This window comes from Neovison vison, chromosome 12 (assembly GCF_020171115.1).
Source record: "Neovison vison isolate M4711 chromosome 12, ASM_NN_V1, whole genome shotgun sequence".
Taxonomy (NCBI): domain Eukaryota; kingdom Metazoa; phylum Chordata; class Mammalia; order Carnivora; family Mustelidae; genus Neogale; species Neogale vison.
Window position 1 is genome coordinate 33,345,753 of NC_058102.1, and position 17,700 is coordinate 33,363,452.

A 17,700-nucleotide genomic window follows, 5' to 3' on the forward strand; every position below is an offset into this window, starting at 1 on the left:
TTTATATTAATTCAATATTTTACTATCAATCACAGTCATTTTTGATGGATAGATTTTCCCAAATTTTCTCAATAGACTCCTCTTCAAGCTGTTTTCTATATCCCTTGGAAATGCTCCTACTAATCTCTAAGAGTTTCCTTGCCTCATGACACAACAGAAAGTTGTGACCATAGAGTCCCTTCCCCCTACCTGAAATCAGTTATTTTGTTTTCCTTTCAGTATATTTAATTTATTGTATTTTGTCTTTTTTTTTCTTTTTAAAAAATATTTATTTGGATTTTCTGGACCCAGATGATCCTGTTTCAGATGGAGAAGTTTGTATGAATAATTATCTTCCTTAATTTTCTTTTATTGTAGTTTGGTATTTTTTTTAAATAAATGACACATATTTTGATCTGCTTTCCAATCATTTGTTTACTCGGTTTGGGGTCCTCAGTCAGTTCTGCTTGTTCTGGGTGTTATTGTTTTCATTTATATATACAGTGAAATATGTACTATCGTCTTTCTCATGGGTATACTCAGGATGTACACTATGGAAGGTTATTTGTGCTCTGATTGTTATGAGTGGATGTTGGAGGATTCTGATTTGAAGGATTGGATCTTAGAATTTAGGTGGTCACCATTATTCTCTCGGGATTCTGTCTTTCTTTCTTTGTTAACTCTGGAATTACAACTTGTGATTTTGTCATTGTTTTGTACTATTTTGCATTGTTGCAGAGTGCTCTCAAGTATTGCCTCCAAAGTATTATATTTCCTACTTCTCATATTACTTGAAATACCATATATCACCCACCTCCTCACATTATATATTTGTATGTGTTTTTTTAGGCTAAATAGATTTAGTTAAAATTTTTCCTGCCAAAAAATTGAATTTATGTCTTTTATATTATTTCTATTTTATTCAAGAGATTGGTATCACAAGTTATTATCATCATATATGTGGGATAGTTTGTTGGCAACATGATGTCTAAAATGTCATATGAAACCTAATTAGTAAACTGTATACCAATAGTGGTTAATCAAGCAGACTGATCAATTTTAATATTTAAAAACTGGAATTATTCCTTTTAGAGACACCTCAAGAAAACTCTGGATTTTTCTTTCTTTTTTTATTTGTAAAACTAATGGGAGTATTAAAATCTCAGTATTGTTATGAAAGGCCAATGAGCTACTCATGCAAACTATATTGCCTAGTATTTACTAAGTATTTAATAACTTTTAATAGATAGACTTATTTTCTTTATATGTAATTTCTACATTTGAACTTTGCAGATTCAATTTGCAGTCACATTTTTTTTTACATTTTGTCTTTGTCTCAAGAGAATAGAATTAGAATATACTTCTTGACTTAGCATTTTTATTGAGCTTATAACATTCAAATTCAGAGCATCCAAAACATACCATACAGTGCTACATATTTTTAAATTTTATTTTCTTAAAAAAAAGTCTGTGTTTATGTTTGTGTCCAAGAAATAAAATGAAGTTTTGTTTTCCAACAGATGATAGAGAATTTTGAAAATTAAAAGTAACTTTTTAAATAATACTGAATATATATACTTTTGAAAGTATGAAAATTGAAAAAAGTGAAAACAGGATTGAAAATTCTTGATAATTCTATATTAAGATAACAGCTGTTAACATCTTAATAGTTTCCAATTTATTTTATAGACATCACTGTCTTTTAACACCATAGCTAAACATTTACTCACAAATACAATTTTTGGTTTTGAATAGATTTTTGGAAGTATAATTGCTGAGTCAAAGGGAATACATGCATTTTATGCTATTGATAGGTCTTCCCAAATTGACATTTAAAAATATTTTAAAATATTGTGTCCATTGGTGTATGATTAGATTCTAATCCTTTGTATTTTTGTCAATTTTCAAAATTCAGATGAAAATCTTACAAACATAATGTGGTTTTACCTACAAAACCATTACCAGATAACAGAATTTCACTTATAATGCTCTGGTTTAAAATTGTTATGTATTTTTTTGTTGAAAAATGTTATAAATGATGGATCTATAAATACATTTTTAACCTCTAAATGCAAATTAGAAAATGACCCTATTATAGAAGTGGCATCATGTATCAAAAAATGATTGATTTGGTATAACGTGTGATATACAATAGTAACGTTCTTTTTTATTCCTGATTATGCGGGCGATTATACTTCCCCACAGCCTTGAAGTCAGGAGTGGTAAGATGACTAGTAGTTATGACCAGTGCACTATAAGTTGAAGACCATCAGCTCTCCAGATGAAAAATAAAAAACATATAAAATTATTCTAGTACATGATAAAAGACAAAAAAGATAAATCCTAGATATATTAAAAATCTATCCATAAAAAAAATTAAGGAGGTTGTCCATATGACATCAAAATTGGGAACAATTTTCAAAACATTATACCAAAAAAAGTCTTATGTATGAAATAAATTTGAAATAAAAAACTCTGTACTGCGAAAGTCAGACCAAGAAGAGGAAAATTGTGAGAATTCACAATGCCTGGCTAGATCAGATTTAATAAACACATGCCTCCCTGGGTGAAACTGGTTGAAAAGCAAAGGAGTGTCTGGAAAACTGGGCCTCCTTTGCAGTTTCTGGGCTGAAAACAGCCAGATCCTTTTTGCGGCTCAATTTGCTCATCCAGGGAGTAAATTCTTAAACTTCAGAAACATTTAGCTTCTGTGGTCAGTACTCCACGCTCTTCTTGCCTGCGCACACATCGGGAGCACAGCTTGTTCTGAGGTTACTCCCTATGCCACTGTCCTGATTATTATAGCTTCACGTTCCTTCTTGTTTTTCTTATTCCCTAATGTAGTGACAACATTCACAATAAAAGTAAAGGAAGTTTAGCTTGGGACATTTTGCCCCTAGTGTGTCTTGTCCCCACGCCCTCTCCTTTCTCCTACCGAGGTGAGTGGAGTAATTGTTTCGTTCTCCACCTCAGGGTTGGCCAAACCCAATAGAAGATATAATACTTGGGGAAGATAGCTAAATATTTTCATCATAAGAAAAGATAAATGTATGTGTGCATCTCTACACATACATTTAAAACTTCTACAAGTCAACAAGAAAAATAAAAATAACCCTAGAGAAAAATATGTCTAAAGGAAATGAACAGTAATTCTTATATTTTCTTTGAGAATTTTTCCATTCTTCCCCTTTGTTAACCCTTTTCCCCAATTCTTTCTTATAATTTATAAGAATTGATAAATTCTTTTTTGTGAAGAGACATTGTTTGATTGCTATGTCCTAGACATCATTTAAGAAGCCATTTCCACTTCCTGAAGTTCTTTATTCATATCCATACCTCATCCTAGCACTGAGCTCAGGGAGACCCAGTGCCCAGCTAGACGTGGTACAGTTTCCAGATTATCCTTGATTTTAGACAAAATATGATTCAACTAGTCTTTTGATTTTTTATATGTTTTTATATGTTTATAGTTTTTAAACAAATGATCAGTCATCTAAATAAATCAGTGATTAGAAGATAACACACAATGAAGAGTAGAATGGGAAAAAAATAGATCTCCACTGATCTTGCTGATGCTCATTTTGCTATTTTGTAATTCATGAATTATTTTAACCAGCCAAACTTCTTAGTTAGTAGATCAAGCAAGGCCATGTAGATATGTCACTCTAGGATTTACTCTGATTTAACAAGAATTACTGAAAAGTAACCAAACCAACTGTAACTCAAGTTCTCAAAGATATGTTTGGATTTAGCCCAAAAGTTTAACTTCCTTTATGACTTCTCTTTCCTTGACCCAGGTTCCCTCCCAGGTGCTCTTTCCGGTGCACTTACTCCAAGATCAATATTAGGCCCAAGCTTCTAGTTTCTTCCATTTTCATTACATTATAGTACGAGGAGGTAGAAGTTACCTTAATGTTTATCTTTCTCTCTTATTTTTGTGCTGTTTCTCATCAAAGGACTTTTTTTTTTTTTTGGCATTATTGTCAATGTTTATTTGTTCAGAAAAAACTAAGATTTGCTTTTTATTTTTTTTACTCCACATTAATATAAAGCAGTACATTGATCGTATGTTAAGATATTAATAATCTGTGAAAATCATATGTGTGAAATTGGAAACAACTTTAGTAAACAGGTGAAGGGTGACTTGTTATAAAGGACGGCTTTTGATACCTATAAAGAAATACTTACATCCAAAGTTAATTGTCAGTAATTCTGTGCCCCTTTTCCCCAGGATAGAATGTTTAAGTTTTATCAAATGAAGCACATTTTTGAAATACTCGATAAAATGAGATGCCTGCGAAAACGTTCCACAGTGTCATTCTTGGGAGTTCTTGTCATTTTCCTTCTCTTTATGAACTTGTACATTGAAGACAGCTATGTTCTGGTAAGTTTGGGGGATTATTTTTGTTGTTGTTGTTACAAATAAGGTCTAAATCAAATTAAGCTTAGTCCAATTTTAACTCTTCAATCCCAGGCTGCTGAAATAGTCTTAGTTTGAGCAAAACTCTAACATGTATACTTTCCACCTAGCTACTTTTTGTATTAATTCTAGAATACCAGCATTACAATTATTTTGATTTATGTTGCAATATTTTCTTTAATGCTGCATTTAGTAACTCAGGGATGTATATTTGGCTATAAGTAAATTAGCTATCATCACTATGCTGAATTAATTTTATGTATAGCCATAATAATTTTTGAGCTTCAATTTGAAATATGTAGAATTTTTTAAAAATTGCTTAAAGATATCAGTCCTTACTTTCTCAATTTTTTTATATATCATCAAAGTTTTTAAAATCTTATTTTTTAGTTAATGGTACTAATTATGCTATTTTGTTAAGAAATAATATTTTATTATAATGTATGACACTTCACTTGATTTTGAATAGTCATAAATGGCCACCATGTTATATATTTATATTCAGTGAAAAGTAGTATAGAACCTCAAGAACTAGAGATGATGTGGAAACTATCCGTTTAAAAAGGATACATTAGTATATAATATGTAAATGAATTTTTAAGTAAATTCTAGAAACATACAAAAGGACTTACTCAGGCTAATTTTGAGATCTCAATTTGTTCTTTATTTGCTATGACTGTATCACACCAGTTCATATCTGATAAGAATAACATGGACATTTTTTAAATTCAATTTCTGAATTGAGTTTAAGCTATTTGGAAAAATCCCAATCTTTATGTTATTACTCTTGTTCACATATTTCAGAAAACCAAAATCTTTGGACACAGAGAGGACTGAAAAGTACTTTCCACCATGCAAGCATGCTGAAAGTTTCAATGACTATCTTAGCAAGAGAAAAATCTGCCAAAAACCACAAAAAGCATTTCCCAGTAAAATGTTTTATTTCACTAATTGAACATGATCTTACCTATGCATTTTTCGCCATGTACTATTCTATAACCTTAAGCCAACCGTTTCATCTTAGTTGGGACAGATCCTCTCAGGAGGTCTTCTGTAAAGCATCTTGCTTCCGTTAGCATCATTCTTTGATGACAAAATTCTGCCAGATTCTAGATTTTGACTATGCCTATGCCTTTTACAATCATATATGTTTCTTGATCTTGTGGTCCATTCATTCTGTTTTCCATAGACAATTCACGATGGCTAAAATCACCACAGATGAATAGAATTTGACTAGGCATGATGTAGGTAAACATAGCAAACTGGAGAAACTTACTAATGGCATGCATTTTGACCTTTCTTTAAACCTGATTATTAGGTTTATGAGACTTAAAGACAATATAACAAGGCCCATGTGATCCCCCTATTTTTTTCTGGATAAAATTAAAGGTTATAAATTAACAAGGAGAGCCTTTGAGAAATGATTTAATTTTGTAATAAAAATTTATCTCTTGCATCTGTGTTTACTGGCAGCAGTAAATCACATCTTGTAAATCAAACACATGGCACTGGCAGGATGTTTATTGTATTCAATGACTTGCTGCATTTGTGAGACACTTTTAAACATAATTTCAGTGTTTTATTTTAAGCAGACAAAAGATCATTGTATGCAGCAAACATCCTTATATCTTGTTGATATAGAACCTCTTCAAATCATTATAAAATGTATAAAAAGTAATAGAGTGTATAACTGTAAGAGGATCAGATACTTTTGCCCTGTCTTGTGGATTTTTACACATTTCTATCCAAGCTTCAGTCCTATGTATCTAATGTAAAAGGTGTGATTTAATGAAGCAATGCTTAATAAAGAGTACTTTCTTAGTGAAATGTTCTCTGGCTAGATTACATATATATTTAGCCAAATTTACAAATCAGCCCAAGAGTAGAGAAGATTTCGCTCCTTCATTTTAAAGTTTATAATTATTTTTAAATACTTATATTAAGTTGGAAAAAAATGAGTTAAAATGATGGTTAAACACAATCACTCCCCTTACTGAAAATTTATTTTTTAAAATATTTTATTTATTTGACAGAGAAAGATCTAAAATATTTTATTTATTTATTTGACAGAGAGAGATCACAAGTAGATAGAGAGGCAGGCAGAGAGAGAGAGGGGGGAGGGAAGTATGTTCCCTGCTGAGCAGAGAGCCCCATGAGGGCTGATCCCAGGACCCTGAGATCATGACCTGAGCCGAAAGCAGGGGCTTAACTCACTGAGCCACCCAAGCACCCCCCCTTACTGAAAATTTAATGACAGTATTTTTATTAGTTTAGTTTCTCACTATTTACTAGATGATTATTTTTAAACTAAATGTATTCAGAGCTAAATTTTATCCCAAGGCTTAATATGTATAAAGACTTAAAACAGTTAAGTAATTAATGTAAAACTACATTAAAATTGTTTTTCTAAAAATGTTTAATAGCCACAGAAAGCCAGCCACGTACTAGTATATAATGTAGCTTCTTTGTAACCTTTGTCTCTTTTGACCCTTTTATCTGTGTTTATTTCAGTTTTCACAAAATTATGTCATTTGGTTTTTTTTTTCCCTTGACTCCAGAATGCCACAATGTGTACTATTGCTAAAACATAAACATTAGTTGATCTTTCTTTTCCTACCTTCCTTATTTCAGGGGGAAATAACAGTTATAATTCAGAGAAATCAGATAAACAATTACAAGTAAAAGATCTCTGGAGTTACTTAGCACATTCTATTCTGCTGTTTTTGCTAGAAAATCCATTTGTGGTCTGAAATTCTTGGCATATAGCAGTTTAATGTATGCTTACATATCCGGGACATATGCACCTTTCATTGGGAAAGGAAGCCAAGCTCAGTGTAAGAGACAAATGCTATTACAAGGCAAACTAAGTAGGAGAGACGCTACATGCCCAATCAACTTAGCCTCTGGGCTGTGAGCATCTTCAAAGTAGCCACAAGGGTATACACTTAGTCTGCAGCTAGTCCATTGAATTGCATTCCTATCTAGAAAATGATTGTCATAAAGCTTTGTCTTATTACTGAGAAATACACCCCAGCATAGCAGCTACAGAAAGAAGGTATCCAGGGAGAACCTAACTGTTCAGGTAGATGCCTCTGGAAAGCAGCCAACAAGGCTGACTCAGGCGAAAGCTGCATTATTTATTTATGCTGAAAAGTGTAAAGAAGCTTGTTCTTGAGAATTTAATAAAGTGCTTTCATATAAGTTCCATTTCATTTTATTTTCTGTTATCCTTCAATCAGGATGAATGTACTCTATCTTAGCACAGAAAAGGTCAGGATTTTTACACATTCAAAATAGAATTCTTAAAGAAATAGCCAAGATCCTGCACTTCCTTTAGAATGTAACATCACGTAAGAGCAGAATGGCAAAATGAATTCAGAATTGTGACTACTGTGATTCTTATAGATTTTTCTTCTAGATCCCATTGATAATGGACCCTATTACATCACTATTAAAGAAGTTGGTACTGAGCTGAGGCCTTAGTTAATTTTTAGTAGTCCTAAATTTATTTTAAAACTCTAATAATGTTTTATAAGTTTTCAGAAAGACAAAGATGAAAATATTTATGTGTAAAGAAATTACAATAATAAGAATTCAATAGATATGCAATTAATATATTTATAAGAAGTAGAGAATTCAAGATATAATTCCAAATATTTTGAAAGTCTACAACTGATAGGTGGCAAATATGTTATAAATATTGTAAAACACTAACCTCTTTTTCTCAATTAAGACAATATAAAATATAGAAATATAGTAAAGACCAAGTATAGGTTTATAAACATAATTGAATATACAAAAGAGATATTCAGAAAGAATTTTGAGTTAGCAAAGACCAGATTGAAACTCTTTCCAGTCATGATTTACTATTACCTAATTTTTATTCTAAGACAATTCCAGTCTGGCCATTGATTTAAAGTTTTGAGTTAGTCTTTTTCTCCATTGACATTTGAATGCAATACAAAGTATTGAATATTCCAAATGAGGTAAGGTCTGTATTTGAATCCTTTCTAATTTTTTATAACAGGGGTTTAATTAAAGTTTTATTGACTACAGTCAGATAATATGAGGACCAAATTGGTTCAAATGCATTTACTTTATTTATAGTCTTAACTGCTTGCACATTCCTGACCTGCTATTGTATATGGAATAGTAGAATAGATCCATATAAAATCACACAGTACAGTAGACACTTGCCAAAAACAACAAAATTCTTTCTAAATAGGTTATCTTTGAATATATTCTACCTGTGGTAGTGAACCTTATACAAAGACCAAGCAAGTCGATATTTTGATAATAATGTATAACCAATAAAGATTTGATCAAATCATGATTAGATAATCAAAATCTACTATTGAATTTATACTACAGAGGAGGGAAAAGGGACCAATTAATAATTAACAGAATATATTCAAGCTAAATATAAATCTTTTTTAATATAAACTTTCTCCTTTTTAAATTTAATTTTATTTTTTTCACTGTTCCAAAATTCATTGTTCATGCACCACACCCAATGTTCCATGCAATACATGTCCTCCATAATACCCACCACCAGGCTCACCCAACCTCCCCAAAACCCTCAGTATGTTTCTCAGAGTCCACAGTCTCTCATGGTTTTTCTCCCCTTCCGATTTCCCCCATCTCACTTCTCCTCTCCATCTTCCAATGTCCTCCTTGTTATTCCTATGCTCCATAAGTAAGTAAAACCATATGATACCTGGACTCTATCTACTTGACTTATTTCACTCAGCATAAACCTTCTCAAATATCGAATACATCCATTACCAATTAATATGAGGGATCATAAACATAAAAGGACCAGACTTCAACTCCAACAGAATACCACACACAAACACACATGTACGCATGCATGCATGCACATGTACACACACACACACACACACACAAACAACAAGCAAACAATCATGGGAAAAACTAGTGCAATTGTGAAGACATTTCCTTAACTTTGTACAAATGTGTATGAAGATATCTTAAGGACAGTTGAAAGAACACTGACATCACAAGGACCACGGCTATCTATTCTCAACAGTCCTTGATTATAGTGGCCATTGATAAGTGACTGACTAAAACTTCTTGATTAATAAATTTCCCAGAAATAATTATATAGAAATAATGTCTGGTATTATTGAACAATGCTTAAAGAAGATGAAATAGCTTAATATGACTCAAATATGGGAAACTTAGTGAGAATTAGCTTTACATGATACAAGTAGATTATTGTGAAATTTTAAGATCATTGAATTATTGTAAAGATTTTGAATTTTAACATAAAGGCAGTAGGAGTTTTCATGTGGGAATTTTTTGTCTAGAAAATGCCATTATTAGTGTATATTGTGGTTAAGCAAGTGGAAGAGAAGTGTGAAGAGCACAACAGAGTAGGAGAGCCTGGAGTAGCGACTATAGGTGGGAATTCAGGTGAGAGATGGGGTCCTGTAACTTGTGGCACCAGTAGTTGAGATTTAGATAATACCCATGTTACATATCAACAACATATGTTTGTTGCGTAAGGAGAAATTTTATTTAATCATGACATCTATTATTTATTTATTTTCTCTGCCTCCTTCTTGGCATTCAGGAAGGAGACAAACAACTTATAAGGGAAACATCCACACACCAGCTGAATTCAGAACGTTATGTGCACACTTTCAAAGATTTATCTAATTTCTCAGGAGCCATCAATGTCACCTATCGCTACTTAGCTGCCACGCCTTTACAAAGAAAGCGTAAGTATCCCTACACTTTCAAATCAAGAACACATAAAGTATTTTTATTTTAAAATAATGACAACCAGCTTCATCTGTATTGCAATAAAACTTTCTGGGCATTACTAATATATATTCTTTGGGAAGTAATTCAGTGTTTCTTCACAAATTACAGTTACTGACCCAACTCCATTTATAGCCCCCCAAAAGAAACTTTTTAAAATGATTAATTGTAGTATAAACTTTCAAACAGTTTGCTGTAGGACCATGTAGAGAGACTGAGAAAAATCAATTCATCTGAGCTTTTAAAACTTCCCTTTTAAAAACAACCATTTTCATACCGATACAATTTCCAACTCTAATGCTTTGGTTTTTAATGACTTGCCACTGCTTTTGAAGTAGTGAGAGTCATTGTTTTAGTTTACCAAGGTGCTATAACCAATTACCACAAACTAGGTAGTTTAAAACAATGGATATTTATTCTCTCATATTTCTGGAGACCAGACGTTCAAAATCAAGGTGTGGGCAGAGCCACTCACCTGAAAGTTATAGGGGAGAATCTTTCCTTGACTCTTTCAGCTTTTGGTCACCCTTGGCATTCCTTAGTTTGTGGGGGCATAACTACCAGCCTCTGTTACCACAGGGTCTTCTTCCCTTGGTCTCTGTGTCTCTCTGTGTTCTCTCCTCTTCTTCACGTATGACCAGTTATTGCATTTGGAGCCCACTCTAAATTCAATATGATTTATCTCAAGATCCTTAAATAATTATATCTGCAAAGACTTTATTTTCAAATAAGGTCACATTCTGAGGTTCTAGGTAGACCTCAATTTTTGGAGAAAACTAGCCAACTCACTATCAGTAGATTGGATCTGAGAAGTAAATACACACACTTAATGGATTTCAAGACATCATGGACTGTAGAAGGTATCATGATCTAATTAATGTGTCAGTAAGAGACCATAAGCATTATCAGTTTTAATTGTGAGATGCCATTAATTGTAATATTCAACCTGATTTTAAAATGTTTTTGTGTGAAAAATATAATACATGAAATCAATGAAACACAGTGATATCATGAATTTCTTAATAGGTCTGTGGGGACCACAGAAATTGAGTTTCCCGTTAAGAAGTGTTTATACAAGTGAGTCTGTGATCACCAGGTGGAGGAAATTGTAACTTAACTTAATTCGGGCTTCTTTAGGTCTATCTCCCATTCATTCCTTCATCTCAAATGTCTATTGCTCTTAAGCTTTCTTCTAACTGCTTAAGATTGCCAATGTTTATTTTTATCTCCATCTGTTACACTACCTTTGTGCAAACATTACTGATTCTCCCTTTCCGTCCTAAGTTTACTAAAATGTATTGGCACATATGCCACTGCTTTATACAAAGAGGTGATATAAAACACAGGGGAAACGCAAGGCACTCTGGGATGTTGGCTCCACACTACTCACTGGGTGTTACACTTTGCACAAGTGAATGCATCTCCCTGTGATTGAGTTTGCTTTCCTCATCTACCAAGCAGAAAACAATGACAAGTGCAAAACTATCCCAAAAGATGGTTAAAAATATTCAAGATACATATTACAGGCAAAATGCATAGATTCCTGTCTTTCATGTAGAAAGTATTCTCATGGTATTGGCTATTCTAGGGCATTAGTAAAGGCTGGAATCTTGAGTTGAATGGTACCAGAGAACATATTCATTTTTCAAAAGAAGTTAGGGTCATAAATCCAGGTATTTGAACAAAATGTGTAAATCTCTACCTCTCTAACAGCCTAGTGAGAAAGATTATTCTTGGATTATTCTTGGAATAATTATTATTATTTCTGCTTTTTCAGTATTGCATAAGTCACAACAAGTAGGTGTCTGTATTAAGACAGTGATCTTGGTAAATGTAAACATTTTCCTATTTTCAAGTAGTAGTTAGGAAATTTTATTCATGTAGGTGAATCATGGTGAGAATCAGAGCTTTATAAAGTGAAAATATTTCAAGGAAGAGACATCTACACTTCTTAGATGTAAACTGCCATTTCATAAGGCTTTATTTTATTCCCTACAAATATCCATTTTCTAATTTTAGATTTTAGGTATCTAAATAAAAATTTCCTCATAGGAAAATTGCTCTAAAATGTGTTTCAAAATAAGGAAAACAGTGATATTTATGTACTGGAAAATGTACTAAACATTCAAATAATAATGCAGTCTTTAAAAATAGTTTATAATTTTGTTTGCATTCTAATTAACATTCTAGTAAATTTCAAAATAAAATTGTGAAGTCCAATTATTAATTTTTTTAGTGCAAGATAATGACAGTGATCAAAAAGAAATGAAAATGTAACATGTTTTCTATGAAAAATTTAAAGATGATTAAAAGACTGAGTTATGCTTAATTTTCTTTTTTATCCTTTGAGACTGATTTGTTCATCCTTAACATCCTTCTCCTTTTGCATTTTTTAATAGTGTGGATATTATCCAAACATCTATCTTCTCTAATGGGCATTTATGAGCACATTAAGCTGCAAAACACCTTAAATAATATTTTTTATTTCACAAACAAATGTTTACATCAATAAGGCTTATATGTCATTGGACTTAAGATGCATTTTTTTCCAAAGAAAAACCAATTATGTATTAAGTACTATAGCCTTTATATATTTAGCATAAGACTTCACTCACAAAATATGCAACATATATCATTTACTAGATATAACTAATATCATAGCAGGCCCAAGGGGAAAAGATTTTTTATATGTTATTCAAAACCTATTTCACATTTAATTTGTCTTCTTTTTTAATTCTTTTGTTCAGGGTTTCTTACAATTGGACTTTCATCAGTGAAACGAAAAAAAGGAAACTATTTACTTGAGACGATCAAGTCAATTTTTGAGCAATCCAGCTACGAAGAGCTGAAGGAAATTTCAGTGGTGGTTCACCTGGCAGACTTTAATTCATCCTGGCGTGATGTCATGGTCCAGGATATTACACAGAAATTTGCCCACCATATTATTGCAGGAAGATTAATAGTTATACATGCTCCAGAGGAATATTACCCAATCCTGGATGGCCTTAAAAGAAATTACAATGATCCAGAAGACAGAGTCAGATTTCGTTCTAAGCAAAATGTAGATTATGCTTTTCTGCTTAATTTTTGTGCCAATACTTCAGACTATTATGTAATGCTTGAAGATGACGTTCGATGTTCAAAAAATTTCTTAACTGCCATCAAGAAAGTCATTACATCCCTAGAAGGAACCTACTGGGTAACTCTTGAGTTCTCTAAGCTTGGCTACATTGGAAAACTTTATCACTCTCATGATCTCCCACGTTTGGCACACTTTTTATTAATGTTTTATCAAGAAATGCCTTGTGATTGGCTATTGACTCATTTTCGGGGTCTTTTAGCTCAGAAAAATGTGATCCGTTTTAAACCATCTCTCTTTCAGCACATGGGTTATTATTCATCGTATAAAGGGACTGAGAATAAGCTGAAAGATGATGATTTTGAAGAAGAGTCATTTGACATCCCTGATAACCCTCCTGCAAATCTCTACACCAATATGAATGTTTTCGAAAATTATGAAGCAAGCAAGGCTTATAGTAGTGTTGATGAGTACTTTTGGGGGAAACCACCTTCAGTAGGAGATGTCTTTGTGATTATATTTGAGAACCCAATTTTAATTAAAAAAATTAAAGTGAGTACTGGAACAGAAGATCGGCAAAATGACATTTTACATCATGGAGCCCTAGATGTTGGGGAAAATGTTGTAGATTTCAAACAAAGTAGACACTGTGTTACTTACTTAAGACTAGGGGAATTCAAAAATGGAAACTTTGAAATGTCAGAGGTGAATCAAAAAATTCCATTTGACATAAATTGTATAAGGATATATGTTACCAAAACACAAAAAGAATGGCTGATTATTAGGAGCATTAGCATTTGGACTTTTTAACCAATTAAATCGATATGTCCAGCTATCGAAGCAGGCTTTCCTGTTTCCTTTTTTGCTACCTTCCCTTTTGCTATTGTTTGTTGGAGGGAAAGCAATGGATGGGATATTTTCAAGGAAAGGTCTAATCATTTTGGCAGTTTTGATTTTCGTATTGTCAACATAATTTTATTCTAATCCACACTTGTATTTATTTTAACTCCTAAAGTTTATAGTTAATACTACTTTCATTTATATTTTTAATGTGTTGATGTTAGTTCCAAAATTTTAATTAAATGTCAAAAATATGACATGAAAGATTTAAAGTGAGAAAATTTAGTTTGCTGGATGGTGAGTCTTGAAAAACAGTTGGCAATTGTGTGCACTTCCTCAAGAATTAAAACATTCATTATATCATCAGATAACTTTTATTAAGCATCTATGTGAATATGCAGTTGGTTAGAATGATAATCTTTTTTTTATTGTAAACATAGATTTTCATAGACTTCTGTACATCTACAATGAATACCTCCTCATAGAAGTGATGTCTTTACAACAGAATTTTGTGCATAGGTGGAGTGATGGAAAGAAAAAAAAATGACTTAAAATATTTCTCCCCTGATCATTTATACAAAAAGGGGCATTGTTCATTGTATAGAAACAATTAACTGAGCACCTATTGTTAATAAATTTTCTGTGGGAAGCAGTCTTTTTCTAGATTCCCTTTTGCAAAAAGAATATTTATGCTCAATATTTTCAAGTTATATTGGGTACCTACATTTAATAGAAGAAATTAGAGAAGGCCTATAGTTAGTTCATTCTTACAAACATTTTCAGTAAATGCAGAAAATTTTTGAAATTGATTTTATATGTTTTGTATTAAAATTCATATAATTGAAATTGTAATCTATCATATATTTTTTTGAAGTTTAATGGACATCTTGTAAAAGAGAAAAGAAGGAAACATAGAAATGAGTTGACTTTTCTATATTCAGAGCTAGTTCATAGTAAAGCCAAAGTGAGAGATCAGATGTTCTGATACCCAGACAGCACCCTTTCCCTTATGTAGATATTACTCCTCACATAAATTATGCTTTCTGTTCACCTCCACCTAAGTCTCATATAGTAAGTTATGCTATCTTGAAATGGGTAATATGATTCTTCCATATTATTCTGTGGAGTAAGTCTAAAGTGTTTGAAATGATACTCTTGTATATGCACCCACATGGTGAGTAAACTTGACAAAATTTTACTAAAAGGAACTGGACAATTGTGCCTAAACCATACGTCCTTTTAAAGCATTTCAGGATACCTTAGTGCATCCTAAAGACATTGGTTGTCCAGAATGCCCTGAGCTTATCTGATCTTTTCTATCTTTTGGCAAACAGCAGAGATGAAAGGGTTTACTATAAAGATATGAAAAGTACTTTATGCATGTTTATGGAAAGGTTCAAATGCATATGTTTCTATAGATTGGAAAGTATTTATTCACGCTATCCAAATTGATTAAATTAGAAACTCATAAAAATTTGGGATTTTTTTTATTGATACAATAGCTACTGTGTATTTTCTTTGCATCCAGATGCTATTGTATAATAAAGAGAAAATATGAATCTATAAATATTAATATTTTGTTGCACAACTAAGTCTTAAAGTCATAAGAAAAAATGAACACTGCCACTAAACTACAATTTATGCCTTGATTTGGAGGGTATTTGCCAGATGTTTAAAGACATTCTATTTTCTTGGATTTTCTCATCCTCTTTCATTAACTGGCTAGTTGCATAATATTCTACATATATCTCAGAAATTATAAATAACCTTTTTTCTGTACTTTTAATGACAAAAGGTAACCAACAAAGACATATAATTTCAAGACTTAGGCAGACTCCATGAAGTGATTGTAAACTTCATAGAGTCAGCATAGGTTCTGAGAGTGTTTCCAAAGACCAGCCATTGACATCAACTTGTGGAAAATGCTTTCAGAAATATTGCTGAGGGTAACAATGATACTGAACGTTTGCTAGAGAATTATAAACGCAAAGTGATTTTAAGGAGCTGCATTTTACCTTAAACTTGATCTTTTCATTAGGAAAGCAGGTTTGAATAAGCTGGTCAGTCACCTAAGGATGTATTTATGTTTTCTTTATAGATTGAGTGGAGGTCAACTTTTTAAGGAAAGACTTTGACAAACAAAGCTTCTCCATTGGAGAACAAGGGGGCAGATAACCTTTCTCTTTATAAAAGATAATCTGACCAATCATTCTTTATATGAGTCAGTGTTGCATTTCCTGTATTTAAAAATTCTGAATATGGCTACTATAATCTTGTCTCAGAGGCATAGAGCAAAAAGACAGTTATTAGGTTTAATTACATTCAGTCTGTTATTAAGCATTATGTCTCATCAATGTCTCTTTGCAGTAAGTTTTAAAATATATATATATATATATATATATATATATATATATATATTATTTTCTTTGTTACAAATATCCATTGAAAAACACTGGAATGTAATACAAAAGTTGAGTTATTTAATTGCTACCTGACTAAGATGCTGATAGAGTTCAAGCACAAAATATGACATGTACCTTAAATAATGTCTAAATTTGTTACTTTAAACTGACTAAAATGCTTATTTACATTTAAATTTCTTCTCCTTGAAGGGAGCCTTTTCAGCATTTATAAACATCAAAGAAAAGCATTCATGAAAGCACAATAAAAACATGGAAATTATACATTTTTGGAAAATACACGTTATAGTAGCAATAACGTGTCTGGGTATAAAAATACATAAAAAGTGTTAATATAAGCACTGTTGCATTATCATCAAAAAATATAACTTTTATAAGATAGATATTTTCCACATATAAAAATATAATTTAAAAACCAAACATCATTTAGAACTACTTTTCTCATACAGCTACACTTATGAGACTAGAAGATTCCATTTCTTACTAAACCATTATTCTCTGGGAATTTTTATAAAGCTATCATAGAAAAACTATGCTGTGCAATAATGAGACCCAAGTGAAACAAATATTTACAAATTACAAGGTATGGTAGGGAAAACACTTGCTATTCTAAATGTCTATATGGCAAACATCACTCAATATTTACCAGTTTGTCAACATGTCCATTAGAACATGACACCCAGGATTATCCTGGAAAACTCTACTCTTGGTGTCCTCCAGCATCTGAAGATAACAGTGTGATCCTCTTTCTTTACCTCATCAGTATTTCCATTAATACTGTTTAAGATTACATTTATTTTTATCACCATACTACTAATAAAGCTCACACTCAAATTTCATGACATTTATTTCTTGATCTCATGATAAAACCTGATTTGCCATTTGGTGAATGTTCAATGGATTTTTTGAAGGTTTCTTGTAAAATTTAGTATTAATTTCCAGAGAATTTCATTGTTTCTTTTGACGGATGACTCCCTACTTCCAGCTTTTGATTCCATCATTCAGTGTTTTAACATAACTCCCCAGCTTTCTGGTACCACAGATTTAGTATGTGTGCCTTTTGTCCTCTCAGGAAATACAGTTGAAGGGTCATGACCCCCTCAGTTTGAAACCCAGTTCTGCAGTTACTGACCTCCAGATATGAGGAAAGTTATTTAACCTTTTTGAATCTTAGT

General features: G+C 32.0%; 1 protein-coding gene across 10 annotated transcripts in view; it reads left to right on the forward strand.

Annotated features, from left to right (window-relative positions):
• The window catches only part of MGAT4C (MGAT4 family member C), a 710,876-nt gene extending 696,633 nt beyond the window's left edge, over nucleotides 1-14,243 (forward strand). For 8 of the 10 annotated variants that reach the window (XM_044228891.1, XM_044228890.1, XM_044228888.1 and 5 more), the window contains 3 exons: nucleotides 4,211-4,363; nucleotides 9,996-10,143; nucleotides 12,934-14,243. In XM_044228891.1, the coding sequence (XP_044084826.1) occupies nucleotides 4,217-4,363; nucleotides 9,996-10,143; nucleotides 12,934-14,075 (1,437 nt within the window). In that variant the 5' untranslated portion in view covers nucleotides 4,211-4,216 and the 3' untranslated portion in view covers nucleotides 14,076-14,243. The remainder of the gene's footprint in view (nucleotides 1-4,210; nucleotides 4,364-9,995; nucleotides 10,144-12,933) is intronic. The other 2 variants (XM_044228894.1, XM_044228896.1) reach the window with 1 other exon arrangement.
• Nucleotides 14,244-17,700: the final 3,457 nt, after the last annotated feature.